Genomic DNA, 25,933 nt, shown 5'->3' with positions numbered 1-25,933 from the left:
CTTGGATCTGATTATATTTATAAATATCCACTACATTTACTACATCGATTCACATTAAGTGTCTTGCCTGTGGCTACAACCCAGCATTAGCTGTGACAGGGTTCCCTGCAACAAATCAAGACCGATATCTACACTTGACCCATTAGATCTCTGCCAGCAATCTAGTTTCGGCATCAATGATTAATTTAAGTCACTGGCTGAATAGTCTGCATATCTAGTTCTCAAGGCCTTAACTAGCTGCTGATTGAAAGGAAAACACAAATATCTAGAGACACTCTGTCCCTCCAGGACTTCAGCGCGACACCCCTATCTAGCTTTATTTGTAAGCACAACTGGACCTTGAACAAAAAACACAAGCTGACACTGGTCTGGTGTGCGGGTGGGGCCTGCTGACATTGCATTTTCACGGTGAGGCTGTTTTCCAGAAACCATGCTGTCGATGAAGGTACCGGTTCACAGGGGTACTGCTTCCACCAGCTCATCTCCACACCGTCTTCCATAACAAGCGGCCATTTACAGGGCAGCGACTCCAGCAGTAAAGACTGGAGACTGTGACTGCCTAGCGCTGTGAATTTATGCTGTCCGGCGTGTTAATGGGGCAGCCTGCTTTTATAGCCCATGTGTTCTCTAGCGGCTCGCTAATGCGTAATGTCAGGTCCGGAGATTACAGCTCAGGCTGCTGTGATGCATTCTGATTGTGTATAAATAGTTTGAGACATTTGTGGGAATAGATTTTTTTTCCAGATATATAACGTGGACAAGGAGGGTTTCCGCATTTCATGCTACATGCAACAATTATTTACTATTTATTATTTACATGATTTACATAATTACATTAGTTGCCCACTTTTTATATGTTACTGTACTGTTCTGTTCCTCCAACAGCATATTGTACACAAAGATCTTATTTGAACATTTATATTTTTCCATGCATCACTTTACAGTAGCTGGACTTCAGTAGACATTTCTAGAATTATTTTCTTAGTGACAAGCCTTGACTGACGGATGACTCAGCTGTCAGTGCAGTTGTTTTCTCAGAGACTTCCTGTGTAAGCTATGCATTGATTTGGTGAAAGAGAATGAAATGTGAAGCGGGAAACGTGTTTTTATGCTGACACTGACATTAATACTGGCCATATTGGCCAATTAAAGTGAAGGATGTGACAAGATATATATGTTTGATTAATCAGGGCACTGCTGCAAGTAAGCATTTAATTGTGCATGTCTGTACTGTGCATATGACAAATTAAGTTTGACTTGACTTGAAAATGTAAGCAGGGAAATATGACAGCCTTCAAAACCTTTTTTCTACCATAAAAATAATCTCTTTACACAACACGTTGGTAATTTTTGGTCGTTCACAACGTATCACAACCAAAAACTTCAGCCTGACTCCAATCTACTGTACATGCTTTCTATTAGCCTCCCTGCTCCAGACAACAGAAGAGCAGGAGAAAACCCACACTAAACATGCGCCGTGCATACACAGGGCTGGCTACAGGAAAACTGTACTTGCCCAGGATAATACATCTCCAGTCAAATGGCATTTGACCTTTGACATGCCATTCCTAAATCTCCTCCCAGCTCTGAGAAAACACTTCACAGTCAGTACCCACTTCCGGAGTTAATTTTATTTTGAGTAGGTGCTTGTTTGGAAGGGAATATGAACTGAACCTGGCACTTGCTAAAAGACCCCTAAATCTGACAGATTCCTTGTGGGTTGTTTTAAGAGAAGGAAGTCACAGAAGTGTTATGCCTCTATACTAGACTCTAGACTGTACTGTGTATGCTATTTCATTAAAATTGGTACTTCATTAATTTAATAGTTGAATTCATGTATTTCTCTGTGTGCGCCTGATGTCCTGTCTCTCAACAGATGGCCCTCAAAGATAGTCAGCCCACTGTAGGACTTGAAAAACATCATCAATTCCAAATAGAGGACCAGCTTATATCATGCTCTGAGGCATTGCTGAACTGCAGATTTATAGTGAGCTCTGCCCACGTCATGACATACAAACTGCCAAACATGAGCCCATGTGAAATATATAGCAATTGTAGTACATAATTTCGATATCAGTCATACATTTACACATACTCCATTTATATATCACATATTATATCACATGTCAGATAAATGAAAAAAGTTATTTTTAGTCACTGAAAAGAAAACACTTGTTTTGAACCAGGAATGTTCAGCTGAGACAACCAAGTTTTTTCTACTGACAGCCACATGTCCACATGCGTCTTACGACATGAAAAACAGTCGCCATCTGAGGGTACAGTTTCCTAAAGGGTAAAAAAAGAAGTCATGAACATAACTCAGGGATGGTTGTGTAGCTGTTACTTACACAGTATAATGCACCCCAGCTATCACAATTTCATAACATACCTACTGCCACCATATACACAGCATAAAATAAAGCATAAACACTGAAAAGCAGTTCAATACACAGCCTTCTAGACAAGACTGAACCAATAATCCACAATCCCACTGAGTTCAGATGTGTGAGTGAAAGTGACAGAGAAAAAAAGAAAAAGAAAATCAATGCAAGAGCCAACTCTAGCCCAGGCATTATCAGCATCCAGTGGACTTTAGAATCACGCACAAATGCTGCCTATCCATGGGCTGAAATAGGAACAGTGGGTTTGTATATAGCGCTTTCTATGGGCTGCCTGTTCTGCTCAAACAGCATCAAAAAAGTATATCACTCACAATCAAATAACTACAAACTGGTGTATTTCTGCTAAAATTTCAGGAAAATAATGAATGGCTTTGAAAACATGCAATGCCCTCCATAATTGTTCACAACATTCATAAAATATATAGTAAATAGTGCTCTATAAAATAAACAATACTGTATAATTAATGAACAATGCAATGAAATTCTACCATTTCATACAAATTTTAATTCAAACATTAATTCAGAGAATTTTCTAAAGAGATGTCAGTTATTTGCACGCATTTTTCAGTCATTTGTGCACCCTCCCTTAAACAAGGATACAATCCTTTGTGTTTATAAGACTGGTGAACATATTGGGAGGATCTATAACCATTCTGTACATGCAAAACATTCCAAAATGCTTTGGTCTGCACTTATGGACTGCCCTCCTCAATTCAAACCACATTTTGATTAGTTTAAAGTTTGAAGACTTGAGATGGCCATTGCAAAACAATAATGTTGTGGTCACTTAACAACTCTATTTGTAGCCAGGACTGAGCTTCCTACGGGGTGATATCAGGTCTTGGTGCTTGCTGGAGTTCATGAGTTCATGAGTCCCAGGACCAGATGCAAAATAGGCCCATACCATAAGATCCCAAAAGATCCACTACCATATTTCACTGGTGTTTCAGCATAAGCACCCATCTTACAATGACACAACCAGGACTTCTGTGTGGTGAAAAGCTTTGGGCTCGCCTTACCATAATTACTATAACGTAAACAGCACTGGAAAACAGCTGTAATTTTGGAATAAAACTTTTTCTTGTAATTGTAATAAAATAATAATTTTTCCCCTTTTTCAGAATAGAATATAAACAGCGCATTGCCTGTAGTTTCTATTTTAGACAGCCATTTTAACAAGGGTATGGCTATATTGGAGGGTAAAATAAAGCATTGCCACATTTTCTACAGTATGTTCCAGGAGAAAATTGGCCTAGACATCACCAGGTGCTGAGTATGTTCTCTGGTGATGCTCTGCAAGGCCTTTACTGCGGCCATCTTCAGTTCTGGCTTGCTTTGGAACCTTATAAGTTTTGTCTTCAGCATATGAAACACATGTTTAGTTGGTGTCTGATCAGGCAAATGACTTGGCCAGTCAAGAATATTCCAGTTTTCAGCTTTGAAAAACTTCAAACTTTGCTTTAGGGGTATACGTTTGGGATGATTGTCAAGCTGTCAAAAGAAATGCCTTTCAATGAATTTGGAGGCATTTGGTTGAACTTGAGCAGATAAAATGCTTCTACACTTCAGAATTAATTCTGCTAGCATAATCAGCAGTTACATTATCAATGTCGGCAAGTGACCTAGCACATGCAGCAGCCATACATGCCCAAAGTATAACACCCCCACAACCATGTTTCCCAGATGAGAGGTGGTGCTTTGGATCTTGAGCAATACCCATTGGCCTCCGCATTTTAACCAAATGTAATTTGGGTGGCCTGTAGCGTAGTGGTTAAGATAAATGACTGGGACACACAAGGTCAGTGGTTCTAATCCCGGTGTAGCCACAATAAGATCCGCACAGCCATTGGGCCCTTGAGCAAGGCCCTTAACCCTGCATTGCTCCAGGGGAGGATTGTCTCCTGATTAGTCAAATGTACGTCACTCTGGATAAGAGCGTCTGCCAAATGCCAATAATGTAATGTAATATAATGTAATGTGAATTGTTTCACACAAATCGGGTAGAGCCAAATCAAGAACAAATTATGTCTTTGTCCCAAAAATTATGAAGCTCACTGTAGATGACCATGAATAGGCTACTTTTCTCTGGCATATGTATGTCGTATCATCACATTGAACCATCTATCAGCCAAAACGTAGCATTGGGCCAATACGGATACGTTTGAGCTATTTTCAGCTGATACAAATAGGACCCTGCTATTGACATGCACCCATCACACAATTTTCACAGTAGTCAGTTATAATTTTGCAGATATCCAAAAACCCCCGAAGCTCTGTTGCTAAGACAATAATTTGCTGAAATGAGGCAACAAAAACTGATTTGTTAACATCCGAGTGTTCCATAACACCTTATCGATGTTGTAAATAAAGCCACCCATTACTTCCACAACACAATTACAAAAAGAAATGAGCCTGTCATCCAAATGACCTTTAACAGCCGTAGTACAACCAACAAAATAGATAAACATAGAGGTTGCAACACTGCGTTGTCTGTATAACAAAGAGAGGTTGAGCTGCTGAGCACTGAATTTAACTAATGTAATTCTCCACCACTGAGGTAAACACATATTCACAACATAAAGCAACTGCCATTCAGGCTCCACTCTGTAGTACTGTATATCTTTATTACCAGGGGGAAAGGGCACAAAGACATACCAGAGGGGAACTGAACTGTGATGGTTCCCTTGGCAGGGAAAGCCACAGAGCCACACACTCTCAGAATGCCACATCCCACTGTTCATTGGTATTGATGAATGTACCAGTGATAGTGAGCAAACAAGAGTGATTCTCCCTTTAAAAAGCATGGAACGAATCCCTAGTTAATGAGTTAGACCTCATTATTTTTGTAACATAAAAGTTAGGGTATTTTATTTGTTATCTTGCATTTCATATTTTGTATTTATTATTTTGCATAATAAACTCTGAACAGCATAAATCACAATACATACAGATGACAATTACAATTTTAACATCTTGCTCATCTCTGAGATCTTACTGGTGGACTGAGCTCTCCATCAACTTTGGAACAGCACACATTTTTGTTGATATCTGAATACTAATGTATACTGCAAACATGCACATGAACACCTGCAACCGGCCTGGCATGTGAACTAAATAATGTATAACAACTTGACGCCTAAGCACAGTGTATTATTTGGATTAATCACTTGGATACCTCTGCATAATCATGAAATTGTGAGGATGAAGACCATGATGATGATGATGATGAATAGTAAGTAACTACAAAAAATTCATTTTTCCAACAGCCGTTAATGCTTGCTTTACCATTGTTAACATAAATAGAGCATTTCAGACATAACTTCATATCCCACTCTTTTTAATACATCTAATGAGAGGATATTACAGTACCCATACTGTCAAGATTACCTCAGTAGCATCTGCAAGACAATTACTGTAAACAGATCTTGTATTCTGTGTTTATAGCACAGAGCCAAGAAACCCAGGCAAAGCTATACTCTAGTGACCCATTTAATCATTTCAAGCCATCCTCATTCTCCCCTCACAGTAATAACAGAAATTCTAAAACTTACATAATTTCAGTTCACACTCTTGACTCTGTATGGCACCCAACAAAGTCAAATGTGAAGACAATTTGGCATGTGTTACTAAGCAACAAATTTGTTCAAGAGGATATATGTTTTCTTATGACTCTGGCTCTCAAACAAATGATGAGCTCTCAGTCTCGTGAATGCACATAGGACAGCTCTGTACTTTGTTCAGAGTTCAGAGTCTACTGATCACACCGGGAAGTTTAATCAGGGAGTGGCTTTGTTTTCAGTTACGCCCTTTTTTATTTTCCATGGACATGTGCCTCATGCCAAAAGCGTGAGCGACCATACCCCTGTTCAAGAGATGACACAGAGGATTACATCACTACCAAATACCTTCCTAAACTGTTAGGGTCCCTGCTCACAAGGGTGCAATACTGCACGTTTGCAGCAATACAGGTTTCAGCATATCCAGAGGTTGCACTAATGCAGGATTCAATCTGAAAAAATTAATTAAGGTTTGCCAAGTTCCGAAAAAAGGCATACATGTTGAACATGACATTAAATTAAGTTTCAAGGAATGTCCCTATTGATTATCAAACCATGTAAAGATTTGTAATCTGTGTAGTCTACAATCAGCTTGGAAATAGATCAATTGGCATGGCACATGTTAATTTATACATCAAAAGGCATACGGTAGCCCACAGCACGTCAAACCACCCATAGCAGTGGCAAGAATGTTGATTAATGATCGAATCTGAAATAAACCCTCGAGTAATATGACTGTGTACTCAGTAGCACCAGTAGGAATGTTTTTTTATCTGATGTGGGTCAATTCTGAGAACAGTCCAGTAAACATTAGCAAGGAATGACAGCTAGCTGAAAGGGCTAAATAGCAAATTCATGAACTCACATTTAAAGCTACAGTAGCAAGCTAGTCAGCTTGGTCATTGTTCAGTGAAATTTTGAGGGGTAAATGCACATTAGAACTAGAATTTGAAAGCAATAATTTTTCCAGTTTTCCATTTTGGCTATTTTGTTTACCAGAGATAGCTCAGTCTTATCAAGTATTTTTGTTTTACGCTCAGATAAAAATCGTATTGATGGGGTGACATTGGCTCAGGAGGTGAGAGTGGTCATCTGGCAGTTGGAGGGTTGCATGTTCAATCCCCTGCCCTGGGTGTGTCAGTGTCCCTAAGCACTCTTATTCTTATTACAAGACTAAAACACTTCTTATTTCTTTTTTTTTTCAGTGCACTAAGCTTGTTAGTCATGTTTATGATTAACATGATTTAAAGTTTATGATTGATGATTAACAGCTGTCTTGCAATACATCACTGTAATCCATGTTTCAAAGTTTAAGGCATTAAAATGTTTACAGTTAAAATCTTTTTCTTTTTTTAATCAAGATATTACTTGGCCAAGTCATTTCTGTACGGACATGTAGAGGTGCTCTTAGCAATGTTCACTAAATTCCTTTTTGAACCACGCCTGTGTCTGATTTATTCACTTAAAATGAAATAGATTCAACTGGTAAAAGCACAGACATGTTTATGGCCTACATTTTGAAAACACAAATTTCCGAATGCTAGGGTGTCCTGGGATATCTGGGATATCAAGCTGAAAATTCTTTAAAATCCTGCAAAAGACAGGACTGCAGTGGGGCAAGTGAACCGGTGAAGCAAAACAAAAGTACAGTGGGCCCAAAGTAACAGAGAAAACCTGTGAAACTCATAGTCGACTCATCACTTGCTAAAGTTTCAGTCTGGTTGTGTGGCAATATTTGGTAGGAGGGACATGATAATGTGATAACCTTGACTTGACTAGGCAGCGCCGAGGGTGCGCCAATGTTCACTGCCATTGCTGTTCAAAAGCATGTCAGAGGGAGAGGCAATGCAGCTACTGGATTCAGAGGGGTAACTACTGTATGCTCAAAGAAGGACAGTGCCTCACTATACAAACCAAAAAATAAGTCTTATATATTAGATATGTTGCCAGTGAATTGAGATAGTTTGACTCATGGGGAAAGACAATTTCACTTGTAAAGCAAACAATAACTTAAAACAGCTAATATTTGTATTGCAAGCTCAGTAGACTCATTACAATACTAAAACATGTGCTAAGAGATAATTATTTTGTATCTACAGAACACAGATAATCCTTATTCAAACTTATTCAAACTCTGCTGCCCTAGGTTGTAAAACGGTAACTGAGGCATGCTGTGCATACAGAAATTTTCATATTCCTTATGGACGACAGGTCAAGCCCCATATCAAAGCTTGAAGTGTACACTAATAACAGAGTAGTGTTTCCTGAGAGAATTCTGCAGAGGATAACTGACGAACAAAATGTAAATGATAAGACCCAGGTAGTTGTGGCACACAGATGAGATGGGATTCACATGAGTATATTGGAGTAATTTGCATTATGATCCAATTACGGTACAGTAAATTATGTATTCAGGATATTATCAAAAATGTTGGTCTTGGGGGCTGTCAGGTGGCAAGTCCTGCTAAAGTAATGATTATCTGTGAGTGAAGCATGCCACAGCCTTGTATTATTCACATCCAGACTGGGTGAGCGCAGACTGTGTCCAGAGGACCCACGGGACTGCGTTTAACCGGCTGTAGAGTCAGCCCGTCTGGAGGACTGTCGCCCTTTCCTCCTGGTCGATCGGGCGTATGCGGCCTGCCTGCAGTCTGTGCAGGCGAAATGCAGCCCTCCAGTGCAAATGCTGTGCAACTCAGCTGGTGAGCTGCAGTAGAAATAAGCGGTGGCCAGCAGGGCACACAACGGAGGAGACATGTGCTGCACTAAATAGACTGCTGCATTGGTGGGACAGGCCCAACAATTATGATTAGACATTCCAAATTGAGAAATGATAAAACAAGTCTGGGATATGATCAAAAGAAACACCTCCCCAGCATCTATGATGAACAAAAATAATTAGGAATATAAAAAAAATTCTATAATACTATTTTTACATAATTCACTATCGAGAATATTTACTCAATTTAACGGAAACAAACTAACTTAGCTATGTTACACACAGACCCTTTGTGCAATATAATCAAACATCATGTTCTCACACAGGTTAATTTAGCACAATCTAGCCACAACTACATCCTGAAATATGATGAGGGACGGATACTGGCTGATGTCCAAGAAACACATATCCTGAATAATGAAAGAATCGCCTTACAACCTGCCCATGTACCTGTAAAACTTTGAGTTGTCCTTGAATATCATTCCCAGCCAATCACATTTCAGTTTACAGACTACTTACACAGCAGAAATGTCACAGCCAGCCACAAATTTGAATAACTTTTGCAGTGACACTGTTGCTTCCATGCGGTTACAGAAATTAGTTTCCTCATTGTGTACTTCATGCTCATAATTACTGCAGTATCATAAAGATGAGACTTTCAAAGTCCATACACCGAGGTGTATAATTATCTACCTGAATAAGCATTGTGCTCTCAAATTCAGTATCCCTTTTTCTCCCTATATACCTCAAAAGGAAACAGTAAGCAGTGCATAACAGTACAGGCAATGTATGGCTGGACAAACTAAACATTTGAAAAATACTGTTGAGTTGAAAGTGTCAATGACTGGGTCAGTCTGTCTATTTGTCTATCTATCTATTGAACCACCCAGCTGGGCAGTACATATCGCTGGGCTTTGAAGTGAGTTCCAGCATCCATTCACCGTAAAATGCTTTGAGATTATTATCCATCACCATTATTATTATTATATAATATTATAAGTGATAATTGCCTGGAAAACTATTGACATTATGTTGAATTTGGAGGCCTTTAAGCTCCTCATTACTGCAGATCTTTGTGAGGCTTTGTGGAGGTGCAAGTGTTGTTCCAACAGAGATGGCAACATTTACAGATATTCCAGGTCCTCTGGTCATTGGGATTCAGACCACTGAACCTCAGCCACAGTAACTCATTTCATCCTCAGCAGGGAAGCCAGCCGATACCGTAAAATGAACCTGCATTACCATTACATGTGGGTCACTCTAAGAATAGCTGAAGGAATGAGCGGTACATATGTGCACAAGATATGAGCTTTCCTTCAGAGTAGTCTGAAAGACAGATCAGCCAACAAGTATGTCTTATACTGGCCAGTAGCTGGTTTTACTAATTACACCAGGTACTAGCTGTCATAATGAGCTAACAACAAACTGCATTGACTGGATATTTCCAGATTGTATGTTAGAGTCATCTAAAAAATGCGGCTATACAGTTTGTTATATAAGAGTGCCATACCACTCTTCGACAGATCACACAATTTTTACTGAAATACCTCGTGGAGAGGGGGGTATTTGGAGAGAATATGCACAGCCACAAATGAAAAACGGTATACAGGAGTTATCATCTATATGTAGCCTACGTTTGCACTGTCCTGGTCCAGGAAGCTGCAACCCAGACAACATGTAAGATATATAACAATTCTGCAAAGTCAACACGTTGTCACAATGTTACATGTTGTATTTATGGAAACTGTATTTGCTCGGTGTAAGTTTTAATTCCATCTACAAACACAACTTGATTTCACTCTTTGGTAGATTGACTGAACTCTTCCTTGTTGAATGTTTGTTGGTGATGAAAACACTAGGGCCCTCATCTAAGCACACATCCTGATTTTGCCCTATGGTACTTTGACTGAACTCTTCCTTGTTGAATGTTTGTTGGTGATGAAAACACCAGGGCCCTCAGGGAGTGAGAGTGAAGCAGCCCCTCCCTGTCGGTTTAGCTCACACCAAACAGAGTCCCTGGGCAGGTTTCCTCTGTACTCAGCAAACTTATGAGACCATGCTGCCTGTAGGACACACATAGTGAGAAACTTTCACTCAGATTTCACAGCCGAGCCGCTTCAGATGGTTGTTGAAGGTAGAGCTTGAAGGTCACAACAAGAGATTTACTTTTTACAGGCTCTCATTGTCTCTCACATTCAATTAATCAACATTTTAGACATTTAAAGAATGCAAAGCTTCAAAATGGGTGCCTGCATGGATATGCAGTTATATTTTGAAAATAGTTCTTGATATGAAGAGCTTCTGTGAGCACTAAGATACAGTATCACTTCAAAGTTAACTGAACAGATATAGGACTCTTATTTCGCACATAGGCTAACGAGATTACATAGTGACTCGCACACTATGACAAGGAGAACTCACAACCCTGGAACTCTAAGAACCAAAATGAAAACTTAAGTAACACCACTATCACTATCGTTGACGATTAGTCGACACGTAGCAGTCATGTGACCCCTACACAGCGCCATGTGCTCCAATGACAGCTGATGGCCAGTTCAAATTTCACAACAATTTAATGAATTTGGGTCTTCGATGCAGACGTGGACCGCCGCAGATTTCAGAAGCCAAACGTTGCATTAGTTTTAATTAGGGATCTGGCTACATCTTGAATGCGTTTTCGGCAGCGATAGCTCACACCATCTCACGTGTCAGTGTTTTGGAGTATGATGTCTTTCAACTGCCATATGCTACTGAGATAGCCTAAAGCAGCGAACATATTTACTAACGTCCTAGCCTAATACTGTTGACTACTGCTCGGTTCCTTATCTCTGTGGTAAATGTTGTACTACTTGATTGGACACATGTCACATTTCATGACAATAAGTATAGCTTCTCTTTGAACACTGACAAACTTTAGCTTTATAGCAATTCAATGGAATGCAAGTATTTTCTCTTCTCTTGAGCGGCAAATAAAAGTCCTATTGGGGACCAAAACGACCACACACCGGTAACCACATCCAAAGACTTACATAATCTCACTATAAAAGACAGATTGCAAAACAAAAACCAAAAGCATTGAGAGTGATATGCTCCGATCACGCAGAATTAACACTTGGAGATGAGGAAATAAAGTTATAACCTTATGTAGGCTCCACCTGCTGTTGAACAGACATGGCCCGCGAATATTCATAACTGGATCAATGAATTCATCAGTGATTTACACCGAACCCCCTATAGGCTATGCTTTGTAAGAGACTGTCATTTTCACTGTTCAAGTGTCAAATGACAGCGACTTATTTACAATAAGAACGTTTTAATATTTGCATTATAATAGCCGAAAGTCAGAATAAAACAATAGAACAGCTAACGAAGAGGCTTTTCGCCTACCTTGTCGTGTTCCATCCTTGCAGTCCGCGATCCTGTCAAAAAGCCATGAATGCGGGTTCCCGCTAGACTCGAGAAATATTAAGCTGCGCTAGTGAAGAACAGCCTAACTAGTATAATAACGCTAGCGATTCCCAGTGAGCGGACGAGACGGCCAGTGTACGTCCGCGGTTCGCTATGTTTAAATAGCCACTCCTATTCTGGAGGCAGGGTTTTGGAAGATGACCCAAACATAAGAACCTGCAGTCCTCCACGATGTGTCTGTATGTCTGACTCACATAATATCTCTCCGGCGCATTTTCAGTCGTATGCAGTAAATTATTAACCGGCAGAAAATCAAATATCCGAGACGATTCGACCCGTACAATGGAGAGAAAACGCAGAAACATGACGTTTTCAGCCGGGTTGCATTTCTCTCTTAGTGCGACCTACTGACACATAAAACACCAGAAAACAATTAACGGCGCTTTCACTCGCGCAAGCAGTTAAAATGCGTTTAGCACTGCGGTGAATTTTTAATCCTGTGAGCGCAGGAAACAGTGATGTCCACGTCACATGAAGCAAACAAATACAGTACCTATTACGCTGATGGTAAAATTGCAGCAGCACAGAAATGTATAGCGTACCCTATTGCCTCTCTTTGGGCTAAATGCTATTTGAACATGTAATGTCGCGAGATACCCTGGACAGCCAAAAGCTACGAAGCTATGGAGTAAAGAGGAGAGTACGCTATGCTACCGATGGATTTGAAGACAGGCCTACTTGACAAAAACATTTCCACTAAAAAGTTGTCTCGTCTCACTACCAGAAATTACAAATAAAAATACTCCACATTAATTTCAAATGCGTGCTGGTATTACTTAATATCTATGTTTATGCGTATTTGAATAACTTAATAATTTTTTTATTATTATTTAAACCCATATAACCCCTCTGAAAAACCGTACCCTTCCTATAATTCCACATCGTTGTGTGTGGGAATTTTAGCCCACTCTTCTTTGCAGAACAGCTTTAATTCAGACAAATTGGTAGGTTTCCCAGCATGAACTGCTTATTTCAGGTCCCGCCACAGTATCTCTGTTGGGTTCAAGTAAAGATCTTAACTAGGACACTCCAAAGCCATTTTGAAGGCTCTGTGACTCCTAATGGAGAACACTTGGAACAGTGGTGAATTTAACCCAGGTGTGGCCAATTTACCAAAATGTATCCATGGGCATAGCGATAACTCATTCAGGAAGTCGCAAAAGATCCCAGAAGAACATCCAAAGAACTGCAGGCCTCTCTAGCCTCAGCACAAACTCCACGATAAGAGACTGGGCAAAATGGGATTCATGGAAAAGTCAAAGTCAAAATCCTCTGCTAACCAAGAGAAACCTCAATTCTCATCACACATAAAAAATAAAAAATACACCTGGATGATCCCCAAGACTTTTGGGATAATGTTCTACAGTATGGACAGATGAGTCAATTTTTACTATGTCTGGAGTAATGAAAATACAACATTTCACAAACATTCTGGTGGTAGTATGATGGTTTGGGGATGCTTTGCTGCCTAGGGACCCGGACAACATATCATTACTGAAGGAACCATGAATTCTGCTCTGCACCAGTACATTCTTAATAGCTGTCTGTGCTGTCTGTGTCTGTGAGCTGAAGCTGAAGTGTAATTGGGTTATGCAGCAAGACAATGATCCAAAACACAAAGGCAGGTCAACCTCAGAATAATAATATGTTAATTAGCTGATGCTTTACAACTTACAGTTGATAAGACTGAACAGGGGACAATCCCCCTGAAGCAATGTGGGGTTAAGGATTTACTACAGCGGAGCTTGAACCGCCATCCTTCTGGGTCCCTCTCATGTACCTTAGTCACTAGGCTATAGGCTGCCCTATGACAGAAAGGCATGAAAATAACATTTTGGAGTGGCCAGTAAAAGGCCTCACTTGAACCCAATAGAAATTACATTACATTAATGGCATGTTGTGGCAGGACCCGGATCGAGCAGTTCCCGCTCAAAAACCTGCCAATTTGTTTTAATTAAATCAGTTCTATAAAGAAGAGTGAGCTAAAATTCCTCCACAGTGACATGAAAGACTGATATCAATTACTTTTCCACATGGGTGATTTGGGTGTTTGATAACTTCAATGAATGACATAGTCATTTCAAGTGTGTTTTCTGCTTCCTCAGGTTTTTTGTCTAATATTAAATTTTTCCTAAAGACAATAATAGAGTAAATCAGGAAGGGGACAAACACTTTTTCACAGCATACATGAAACTCAATTGTTCTACCAAATCTACACTGAATGCTTGTTGTTTTCTAGTTTTGATTATTTTCGTAGTACTGTGGAAGATATTAGCATAAACATGGATACATCTGCATGCAACTTATAACAGTATATGAAGTAGAACTCTTGGAACTCATTAGATCTGAAGCATCTCATTTTTTTATTAGCACAAAAATCACTTCTTCTTATTGGAAGCTAGATAAGAAAATAAAGCTCTAATTATGTCTGTATTGCTATTAATATGATACTCCCTCTCTGAGGCTCAGTGATCCGAAACATTAACATGACAAACTGCTTTGAATATATTTAATTATAAAGATATTATTTTGGTTGTGCAACCTCCTCCCCTTGGCTCTCTTGTAAACCTTTTTATCAAGACCTGTGTGGTTAAATTGTGTCCTTGATTACACCCAAATCACATTTGAAACAAGCCTTCCACTCAACAAGTAGCACGACAGAACCATGGAAGATGGGATACAAGCTGAGTTGTAGCGCTTTGTGCACACATAAAAGCCCTGTAGGATAGCCAGAAAAGAGCACTTAGTGATAAATGATCAGATTCTGGAAAAGGACTCGTGAGTGAGAGGCACATTCGACAACCAGCAAGCGGGCAAAAGCAAATCAAAGACAAACTTGTATGATGAGAGAGGAACAGAGTATAAAGTGGTTTAAGTATTTTACCTGAAATGGATTTGAGTGATGATAACGATGACAGAGGATGAAGGAGCAAGGAGAAATATTTTTAGAAATTCAGAGTTTAAGATGGCTGGAATGAATCCAAGATGAGGCGTTAAACAGACACGCTGTAATCCCGGAGGAAACCCTGGAATCTTAAAATGGATGAAGGGAGACTAAAAACGCTGAAGTAAAAGCGACCTGTCGGCTTTACCAGGTGCATACACCTGTTCAGATTTGCCAGTGGTGCAGCACACGAGGGTGGAACTGAGACTGCGGGTCCTTCTCCACAAAGGCTTGGCTTAACTACAGAACCATTAGAGGGGTGGAGTGTCCTGACAATATCCCGTTCATCTGTGAAGGCCCGCTACTCTCCTTTAGCAAACATCCCAGCCCTTTGATAAGCCTGGCTTGTGATACAATCCAAAGGACCCGCTAGCTGCTCAAAGACTGCTTTGGGCATCATATTGCTCACAGATGCCCTGGCTTTCATTTCATTAGCGGTGGGTGGGAACGTAGCACCATGTGTCAAGATTCCTGTGGGGTGTGCCTCAGTCGGACAGCTGAGTATGGATCCAGATATGTGACATGTCTTCTTTCTGCACTCAGCTTAGTTCACATACACAATAAAGGACAACCCTGCTTAACCTTCTATACATGCACAAGGCAAGGTTCATTAGACTAAACAATGCTGGTGAGGATTGTCAGCCATAGTCCAAGGAAGTCCTAGAGCCCGTTGGTTTTGTTTCCTAAATCAGCCTTGTTTTATTTGACATGGGGACACAATGAGCCACTCTTGCACACATGGATAAGTCACTCAAAAAATACCTATCCTTATCACTGAACAAATGAATTGATGAATTTATAATTTTATTTATCACCATCAAATTACTTAATATATCTTTAGTGATGGGGGCAATTAGCTTACATGCTGCCAGTGCGTCACCGCCAGCCATTTTGCATCCAGAGTGCCCATTGCCCATCTTTAAGTGTGTAAGGATTTGACACAGAGAGGAAAGAGCTACACTGGCAGTGAACAATTAGAGCCATAACGAGAAATGTCTCACTGTTCTGCAAACCATCTGGAGACAAAGTTGTGTTCAGAACTGCTGAGTGTCAATGGAAGAACCAGGTGAACGTGCCACCAGTGAAATTAGATCTGGGAGCTGAATGTCACAGGGGAGCGGTCTGGTAATGGTATCCACTGTGTCCATTCTGCATGCCTCTCTCTGCTGGAGAGAGGGTGACAATGCACTAATTTAAATCTGGTTCCCACATTGGAGTCAATGAAAAAAAAAAAAGATAAAATATTTTAACTTTAAGAATATATCTTTATATATTTCCACATTTCAGATACAAATGGAATATTCTGATCATTGATCATTTACATTGCTTTAAATACCTAAATTGTATTGCAGATCCTTGATATAATGGCATACAGTAGGGATTACAAATCCATCCCCGTACTTGTGCATTAAATAGCTACTGGATTGCAGTCTGTAGTGTGTTTTGGAAATAAGTGTTAAAAGTGAACTATTCTTGGGGCCCTTGTTCACAGAGTGATTACTTTTGGGGCCTTAAATGGAAAAGCTGGCCTGCAGCTTCTCTTGATCCATAACCATGGTATTCCCACATGTGGACATCAGCCCTGCTATTGTGTTTGTCTTCAACAACCTGTTATGAATCCGCTCTTCCATTTAAAATACACAAACTTTGTAATTCCACCGAACCTCTCCAGAAACCATTGAATCATTCCAAGCAAAAACAGAGCAAAATTGGACACAGGGAAATGTGGGTGTTGGTGCTGAGAGATCAATGTCTTGTTCAAAACAATTCAACACATGGGTGATATAAAAGCAACAATGAGATGTTTGAGCTCATGCACTGGGTTTAGAAGTGAAATGCAAAAAATGTGAAATAGCAGTCTGTACGCTTGAAAACAAACACAATTGAAACATTTTATTATTACAGTGTTAGGACATTTCCTAACCCCAGAAATGGGAATAGTTTAACACTGCTGTTCCTTAACACACTGGACGCTACTCCACCAAATTCATGTCGAAAGTTTGGCATAAAATATTTCCAAAAGAAATGTTTATTATTAATACTGTAATAATGCTGTTCCACAAATCACAATGACTATGATTTTAACTGAATGTTTAGCCATGAGACTGCTCATTTTCGCATAGTGAATGTGGTTTAACCCATTATGGGCAGATGGAAACTGCACATTACATCTCCCTTAAGAGTCAGATGTGACCAGCGTGTTACATCTCCCTTAACAGACGGATATAATGCCAGCATTGTATTTGATCATATGACCATTGAAATGCATTGTGATTCCCAGGCCTTTCTACAGGGCGTCGTAGTCCACAATGGCCTAAAGTTTTAGATTCTTGATGGATATAAAATAGATGTACTGCGTGAAAGCAGATGCAGAATTATTACATTTACCATTTGTACAGGTTTTGTCTTTTGTAATACTGTTTGAAACTTTGACCTCAGAGACTTAATCCACTTGATAATATCTGCTATTTGTGTCAGTTATACAAAATTCTGAGATAAGAATTGTCCAAAGACATCTGCTAATATCAAGTGCTGAAGCTGACCAGGCAGAAGTAGTTCCATATGTTTAAGAAAGCTCTATAGATTATCAGAAGTTCAAATGTTACGCCTTTCATACAAGACAAGCTTTTTTCAAATGCAATGGATGTAAATGAGCCGTCCTCTCAGTGAGAGATACGGACTCGCTATCACAACTTTTTTGTGCAGGTATTTAAATAGATTTGACAAGGAATCTAATTTGGCAGTAGAATACACATATGTGAACATAGCCGTCCATTCAAACCTGGTCCTACTTGGCATTTAGATTTTAAATTGACTGTAGCCATCTGCTTGACCTAATTGGAATAATCTGTCTTGACTGGAGAAATGTACCTTGCCTCTTAAGTTTGAGCCTTAATTGTTTATAGAAAGCTTGAAAACCTGGTATTCAAATAGCCTCTACTAAAATGCTAAGCTAAAAATGTACTATTATCTGGATGTACTAGCATGCAACAAAGTCATTACATGTCCATATTCATTTAGCTCTTATAAGAGCTATTGAATAATATAGGACTGATATAGACCTCAGTCAAATAAGTAGTTTTATGTCAATCAACTCAGAAAATATTAATGCAGATCCCTGAGAATTTTGCTCAGCACATAGGTACATAATATAGTAATTACCAAATAGTAATAGAATTTCAGAAAGTATACTGGTGTCTAAAGCATTAAGCATAAATGAAAAGGAAGCCTGAAATGTGCCATGCTCCTTAGGCACACACACACACACACACACACACACACACACACACTATCTCTGTATCTAAAGGGTTAAGCATAAAATTATGATTTGACTCATGTCTGAACTATTATAAGCACAAAGAAAGTAGGCCACAGACAGAGCCTCATCAGCCCTAAAGAAATTTCATCAGCAGTCCAGTGGCATGCCAACCTCTTACATAACTCCCCTGTCTCTTCCCAGTTGCTCTACATCAGAATGGTGGACACTTTGCCCCTTTTTAGTCGACTGCCTTGTGCTGTGGTGTCCAGGCCTATTTGTTCACGCATCAGCACTCCTTCACTCCAACCACATTGTATTGTGTGGAACACCAGCTTTCATTACCCAGCAACCCCTGGGGCTGCTATCATCCTGGGCCAGGAACAGCAGTCCCATAACAACCAGCTGGTATCATGGGGGGTCTGGCTCTGTGGAATTTATTTAACAATAAAATGCAGTAACATGTGCATTGTACAACCCCTGTGTATACCGGGAAAATACAGTATAATATGCTGCACTTTTGAGTGAGGTTTTTTTGTATTAGGCAAATAGAAATCCTGCGTCAGGAATGGGGACAGATGAACCATGCGCAGACTCAGGGATGAAGTAAATGCGGTGGAGTGGAGTGGACGGTGGACGGACAGAGCCTAGGAGGGTGCCCGCTCCGGTTGTGCCAGGGAGGCCCAAAGAAGGGGTTGAGGTCATGGGCGAAGGTTGAGGTGGTACCGGAGTCAGAGACAGAGAAGGAGCTGGAGGGGCAACCAAGGACGACGAGTAGGCCCACAAGTGCGGTAGACTCGAGGGAACAGTTCTGGAAACAGATCCTGAGAGGGGTCTGGAACTAGAGTCTGGGGTGAACAGACGAAAGGACCAAAGATGTGCTGGAGAAGACGCCTGTAACAGAGCTGGAGCTTGGATCTGGTGTGGTACTGGAAACCGGAACAGGGGTATAATGGTAGACTGGATTCAGGGAGGCACTGGAGACGGGATCTGGGGCAGCCCAGGGAACAGTGTTCAAAGGGGTGCTTGAGAAGGCACCTGTAAGAGCTGGAGCAGTACTAGAAACCAGAACGGGAGCAAAACTGTAGACTGAGCCCGGGGCAGCTCTGGAGACAGGACTAGGGGTGTCTCAGGAAGCAGAGTCCAAGAAGGTGCTGGAGACAGAGTCTGAGGAGGAGCTGGAGACTGGACCCGGTGCAGTGCAGGAAACTTGATCTGAGACAATCCTGGAAACTGGACGGGAAAGGTGCTGCAGACTGGACCTGAGGTAATGCTGGGCGCTGGAACAGGAGCAGCGCTGGGGACCGGTTCTGGGGTAAAGCAAGAAACTGGATCCGGGATCAGAGACGGAACAGAAAGCAAGACCTGGTGCAGAGCTGGGAGCTGGGAGCTGGGTCTGGGGCAAAGCAGGAAGCTGGGTCTGGAGCGGAACAGGAGGCTGGGTCTGGAGCGGAACAGGAAGCTGGGCCTGGGGCAAAGCAGGAGGCTGGGCCTGGCACGCCAATGGGAGCTGGGTCTAGGGCAGAGCAGGAGATGGGACCTGGGACGGAAGTGGAAGCTGGTCCTGGCGATGTTCTGGGGGCTGGGTCTGGAGCAAAACAGGAGACTGGGCCTGGTGCAGTGCTGGGAGCTGGGTCTAGGATGAAGGAGTAGACTGGTTCTGGGAAGGGACTGGAAGTTGAGCCCAGGGTGAAGCAGGAGACAGAGACTGGGCTGAAGGTGCGTGGATCACATAGAGAAAGTCTTTTGGTCCACCAAACTTGCAACTAATTCAGCCGAGACTCAACTTGGATGGCCAAATCGATAACCCCATCCAGAGAGAGAGAAATCCACTAAATCAAGTTAAATTATTCTTTCTGAGAGTCTGTTATAAAACAAGTCACAGAGGGCAATGGTATTGAAATCAGTGGAGTCCACCAAAGCTTGAAATCTAAAACATATTCCGATACAGAACAGGTCCCTTGCCACAGGCGAAAAAGCTGCTGACCCATAGAGAATCCCGCTGGTAACTGGCCAGAGGATTTCCTCATGTAAGCTGAGAAGGGAAAAGAATGACCAACTAGGCGCCCAAGAGTCCGCTGGTTCCAATTATGGCTAGTTCATTCTGTCAGGAACTGGGACAGATGTGCAGACTCAGGGATGAAGTAAAGAATGGCAAGCTTTAATATAGATAAAGTGCATAATCCAAAATGCAGGCAAGGTACAAAAACCAGGTAGTCAGTCCAAACAGGGCAGAGGTACAGAAATCGCAATCCAATAATAAACAGAGTCCGAAGCCAGATCAAAAACCAGAAAATCCCCCAAAAAAACAGGACAGAAAAACCATATGGCGAAACCAGGTCAGGAAACAACGGCTAGAACAATAACAGGGTGCGTGTACAGAGCAGGTAACTGACTTGACGAACAAGCAATGAGAACTGAAACGGACAGGCTTAAATACAACACTAACAAGCACCCTATGAGAAACAGGTGAAACAAGAGGAAGGAAATACATGTACGGAGTGGAAATGAACAGGCAGAACAGAATGGACTATGTAAAGAGAACTGGGACATAAGTCACAAAATGCAAAGGAAACAAAAATGTTAGGAAGGGGAGCAAAAATATTGAAAGCACAATGGCAAAAGGGCACGGACGTGATGGAATGATGCTTTACAATGATGGGGGAAGCTCACCAATATGAGTGCCCACCTGTTTTGCAACATCGTGCTCACAAAGCCAGTTATAACGGAAGATGATTAGGAACACAGGTTTGGAGACCCAGCTTGGGAATCCCCTACTCTTTGTGATAAGTGCCATGAGATCTTTAAAATCAGAACCAGGACCTTGGTTTCACATGTCATCCAAAAGATAGATGAGGCTGAAAAATGGTCACTCTCCAAATCAGCGAGAGTGCCACTCGGGGTCAAGGATAGTGCTAAAGGAATCTGGGCGCCCAACTACAGCCAGTGACACTGAGTAGGAGGATATGTTTACAGTCGACCATGATTACATTATATGGGTACAAATGTAGGAAGGTTATTTTTAGCTCTGGCACTTCCCAAATATGTGAGAAACAACATCCCTGTCCCTGCCCACTACCAGGAGTATTGCACAATTGGCTTTAAGTGACTGAATTTGTATGTTAAACATCTTCAAGTTTTGTATGTTAGATATACTGCCACTGACTAAAGAAGAAAGCTGAGTTACATTCTAAAGGCACAAGGAGGAGGATTTCATTCTGCTAGGGTCCACTATGATTTACACAAAAAACTTAAATTAATATAACTGTCCCTATACCTGGGCATAGCCTGGAATTGGTAGAAAGGCAAAGATACAAATTAATGGCAGACAATACTGTGACACAGCCTTGTTAAGAACTTTGATCTCTTTGTGCATATGCAGTACTGGTACTGTTAGGCAGGTTCTGGTCTGGCCTGAAGTTGAATAACAAGCATACCTCTGGCCTTGGTGATGTGGTCACCGGTACGGAGATCTTGACTGCCTTTGCCAGTGGTTTGGTGCCCTGTTTCCTCTTTTTCAGAGTGCAGGATGACTTTTGTCCAGCAGATGATGCTTTTTCTTCCTGTGTCCCATCACACAACACGGGTGGAATGCTGGTCTTCACTTTTGATTTCTTTGGCTTCTAAATTCACAATCAAAGAAAAGCAGAGATTAGAATAACTTGGACCATATATCTCATACTGGCTGTAAAAATGCATACATTAATAATTATTTTCTCATGGAAATGCCATGTACAGTATATACAGACTTTAGATACATTACAGTGATGAATATGATTTCAGTCATTCAAACTGTTTACATATTTCACTTTTCTGACTTTTTGATATTGCTTTTCTCTGAAAAAGGCCATCACATTTTTGAAACCTCACATATAACCTTGCCATCACAAACACTTTTATTGTGTAATTATATTTTTATTGCTGATCCTAAGGGAATAAACCCAGATTGCACAGTTTCAGTCAACTTATCCTGTAATATTTGTCGAAACACAATTTTAATTGCTAATGTGATTTTGAAATATGTTCTGTTTCAGAGTAAAATGTTGCCCTTGTTTTTTTCCCCCCTGTATTTTTAAACATTTATGTAACATTTCACAAAAGAAGTCTCCAAAGTCCAACACTGGAGGCTAGCGCTATCAGGTATCATTATTGTACTATTACCTATACAGTATATTTTGTTCTGACAAAACAAGAGTATCCAAATGCATTCATCGTGCTTTCACTTGGCATGTTTTGTTTTATGATAATTGCATTTATTAATTGCAGAACTTTATAACATATTTGCCTTGCTATTAATAATACATTCAAATAGAAATCACTTATATTTATTACCAACATCTGGTTCAGATCTACTGTATGCAGATCTACTGTACACGTTTTCATGTTTGTGTGTGTCTGTGTGTGAGCTCATGTGTCATCGCGCTCAATGACTGAAATGCCAGCGATGTCCTTTTTCCCCCGGCCTGCTTTTCGTCCCAGACTTGGCCGCTGCTCCCTCATCAGAAAGAACAAGTTCCCCCATTGCCTCATTAATAAAGCTGGACAAAGGCCTCTGTCCGACGCCTCTTCTCTCTGTGATCCTCTGAGACTGCACTGTATTAAGCCCATAAATCCAACAATGTCTCTACTGTGCCATCCGCAAGGCCAGCCTGCCTGCCAGAGCTGGGTTTAGTGTCTGGACCGACACCAGCCTCTCGCCACGTGCACTCGCTCGCCAGCACAGCGGTGGCGCTGTGCTGGCCCGGAGCTCAGGTAGCGTAGGCTGAGGATCAGAGAAACTCATTTTCCATCCAATACCATTCCTCTGTGATGTACACTAGGCCTCATAGGACATAGAAGACGTCACAGTTTTTCTCTAAATACCAAGAGGCTTGAAACCCCCACGTAGTGTGCCCTAGTTATGATTTTCCTATTTTTGGATACACTGGCATTACTGTCGAATACTGCTCTCTGTTTTATAGTGCTAGAGGAAGTGCTGGGGTTTCTTTACAGTATTTTGTAGAATTAGCCACCGGCTAATGTCTGAAAAGGTTACTCAGTGTCATACTGTTGCTTATTATATGTGTTTATATATGTAGATTAGCCACTCTATGACAATATCTACTTGTAATGTGGTCAAAAGTGAGATTTCCACAGCAAATTAATAACTGACCTAGGGTTAGGGTTATTGAACTGGCGTTAGGGTTGCTGCTACTGTAGAGTTACTGAGCAGGGTTAGGGTTAGTGTTAGTGGTGGTGTTGTATGAGGAAGGCAGTGATATCACCATTCCTGTGGATAATGCTCCCAGGACGACCGATGGAGTTATTATTCCAGTGTTTTTTGGGATCAGTGCAATAAATACAGAGCCTAGTTCTTACGGGATAAAGAGAAAGCAACAAACACCACCTCAGGGGCAGAAAGTGTGGTGCTACTATGGAGCTTCTGTGATACAGTATGTTGACCTGTTTTTGCCTATAGGCTATGAATGATGAAAACTGCTTCCCCAAGACAGAGGTGCATGAAGTAGATGGTTCTGAATTTTAGCCAAGCTGTGAGCTGTCACACACATGGGTTGCCTTGAGCTGTTTTAGCCGAAAGAAGGATTGATGGAACATTCTCTTGGCGCAGTAACTCTCTTGAAAAGAGGCCTCAAAAATGCAGATGACACAATAGGTATGTCATGCTCGGCGCAAATCTGCAGAAGTGATCAGCGATTCGAAGACGACCCCGCCCTGTTCCCTTTTGTCTCACACTATCATTTCACAAAAACATTCTCTTCCGCAATCTCTCCTCCAAAACCGCAGGGGTCTTTGTCTTAAATCGTTACACAAGACCCAGCACAGACAAGATTTGTATGAAGAAAGGAACCACAATGCCCCCTTCTGTATGAAAGGACCCAGCTCTGGTGGCGGCGTCAGTGGCAGGCGATTTGTGCGTACGAGCGTGTGTTTGTGCACGTTAGCGTGTGTGCGCACGTGTCTGTGGTGACCAGAGCCTTCCTACACCACACCCACCATATGTTTTCAAAGGGGAACACAGGAGCTCCCTGTTTCCATGCCTGCCCAGAATAGGCTGTAGGCTATACTTTGGTTAAAAGAGCTGAATCATCAGAAAGCATTCAACCAGGCCAGGGTTTCACTGTCACAGCTGCAGGGGACTGTCACCAACTTGTGAAAACCTACAGTGACTTTCAGAACATTTATTACAACATTTACCAGTGTACCTTGCTGAAATGAACAGCTCAAACTAGGTTGCCAGCTGTGCCAGGTAGACCAGCTTATGACCAGCTTCACCAGCTCAATTTTCAAGCTGCTCAGGCTGGCATAGGTGAATTTCACAGCAGGGCATATCTTGATCCAGCATACGTACTGGGCAAACAAAGACAGGTGCTGTTCATTATCATGTTTATTGTTACTCTACTTGCACAATAGCAGTGAAGTGAAACCAATGTTTGTGCACGTGACCATGTCAGAAGGAGTTAGTAATGTCCATGAATATCAGACTATAGAGATTGGTAGCTATCGCAAGGTGAACACTGCACTCTTGTGGCTAAACTGGGAATCACATGAGGTGGGGCTGTATCAGTTTGCAAGTCTCATATATTTTTGCATGTCTGGGAATAAGATATGCTTACTGTGGCTTAGAAAGGTAATTGGTTGTTTATTGTTTTGGGTTTTTTTCTTGGGGGGTGGGTGGGGGGGGGGGGTGGCCTGTGCTGATAAGACCATCACACAAAGAGTGAGTTCCATATCAGTACCACAAAATTGAAGCAAACATCAAAATGGCATGCTTTTCATTTGAACACAAAAGGGATTTTTCTTACCTGGCTTTGAACTTTAATTTTCAATGGCCTCTTTGTCTCTGTTGAGGGACATAAAAAAATATAAAGCATTCTGAATGTTCCTGGTTTGCGGTATTAGGCACATGAATCAAGAATATAATACAACCTCTATGTATCGCATGTGTATTTTTCTGCTAGACCACAAACATCTTGGTTTGACAAATTCCTGAACTCTTGAGAAATGATATGGATGATTAAACCTACTTCTACTATATTTTATTATACTCTCAAATCCATTTGCTTTAGCATTACCTCCTCAATCTCCCTCTTGTGCCTACTAGCACACTAGGTTGCGTTGAAGTTTTATGTAAGAACTATTGGTTGTGACACTGACTTGTTAGTATTGTCTTTGCCATTAGCCTAAACCTATGCTTTTGTAAAGTATAGGAGCATCTTCTACATTAAGTGCCAAAATGGAAATCATGGCTGAGGTGTTACTATACAGTCATATCAGTGCTTGAGCTTGCAGGAGATCTCACAAGTTACTATTAGGCCTATCACCATAATTTGCACTCATGTTAAACTGAGAATTACTGACACAACTAAAAGCTGGCACAGCTCAACAAGAGTAACAGTTCTAGGCATGGACCCAGTTACCGCTCTCTTTCTCCTCTTTGGGACATGCTTGTTACTCTATTTTAAAAAAAAAACAGCTCTGTCTACGTGTATCCTTTCTGTCTGAGAATATTCAGCTGTGTGGTCTGTCAATGAACATTAAATAACTCTCTAAGCATCACAGAGAGTAATGTCAGTAGAAATGAGGAAA

The 25,933-nt window shown here is 41.1% G+C and overlaps 1 protein-coding gene across 4 annotated transcripts in view; it reads right to left on the bottom strand.

Annotated features, from left to right (window-relative positions):
- The window catches only part of LOC133122821 (plectin-like), a 190,058-nt gene extending 177,856 nt beyond the window's left edge, over positions 1-12,202 (bottom strand). For 3 of the 4 annotated variants that reach the window (XM_061233100.1, XM_061233108.1, XM_061233123.1), the window contains exon 1: positions 12,066-12,202. In XM_061233100.1, coding sequence (XP_061089084.1) covers positions 12,066-12,080 — 15 coding nt within the window. In that variant the 5' untranslated portion in view covers positions 12,081-12,202. The remainder of the gene's footprint in view (positions 1-12,065) is intronic. The other variant, XM_061233186.1, reaches the window with a different exon arrangement.
- Between the last annotated feature and the right edge of the window lie 13,731 nt (positions 12,203-25,933).

The sequence above is a fragment of the Conger conger genome, chromosome 1 (assembly GCF_963514075.1).
Source record: "Conger conger chromosome 1, fConCon1.1, whole genome shotgun sequence".
Taxonomy (NCBI): domain Eukaryota; kingdom Metazoa; phylum Chordata; class Actinopteri; order Anguilliformes; family Congridae; genus Conger; species Conger conger.
This window is presented reverse-complemented; position numbering and strand designations above follow the sequence as displayed.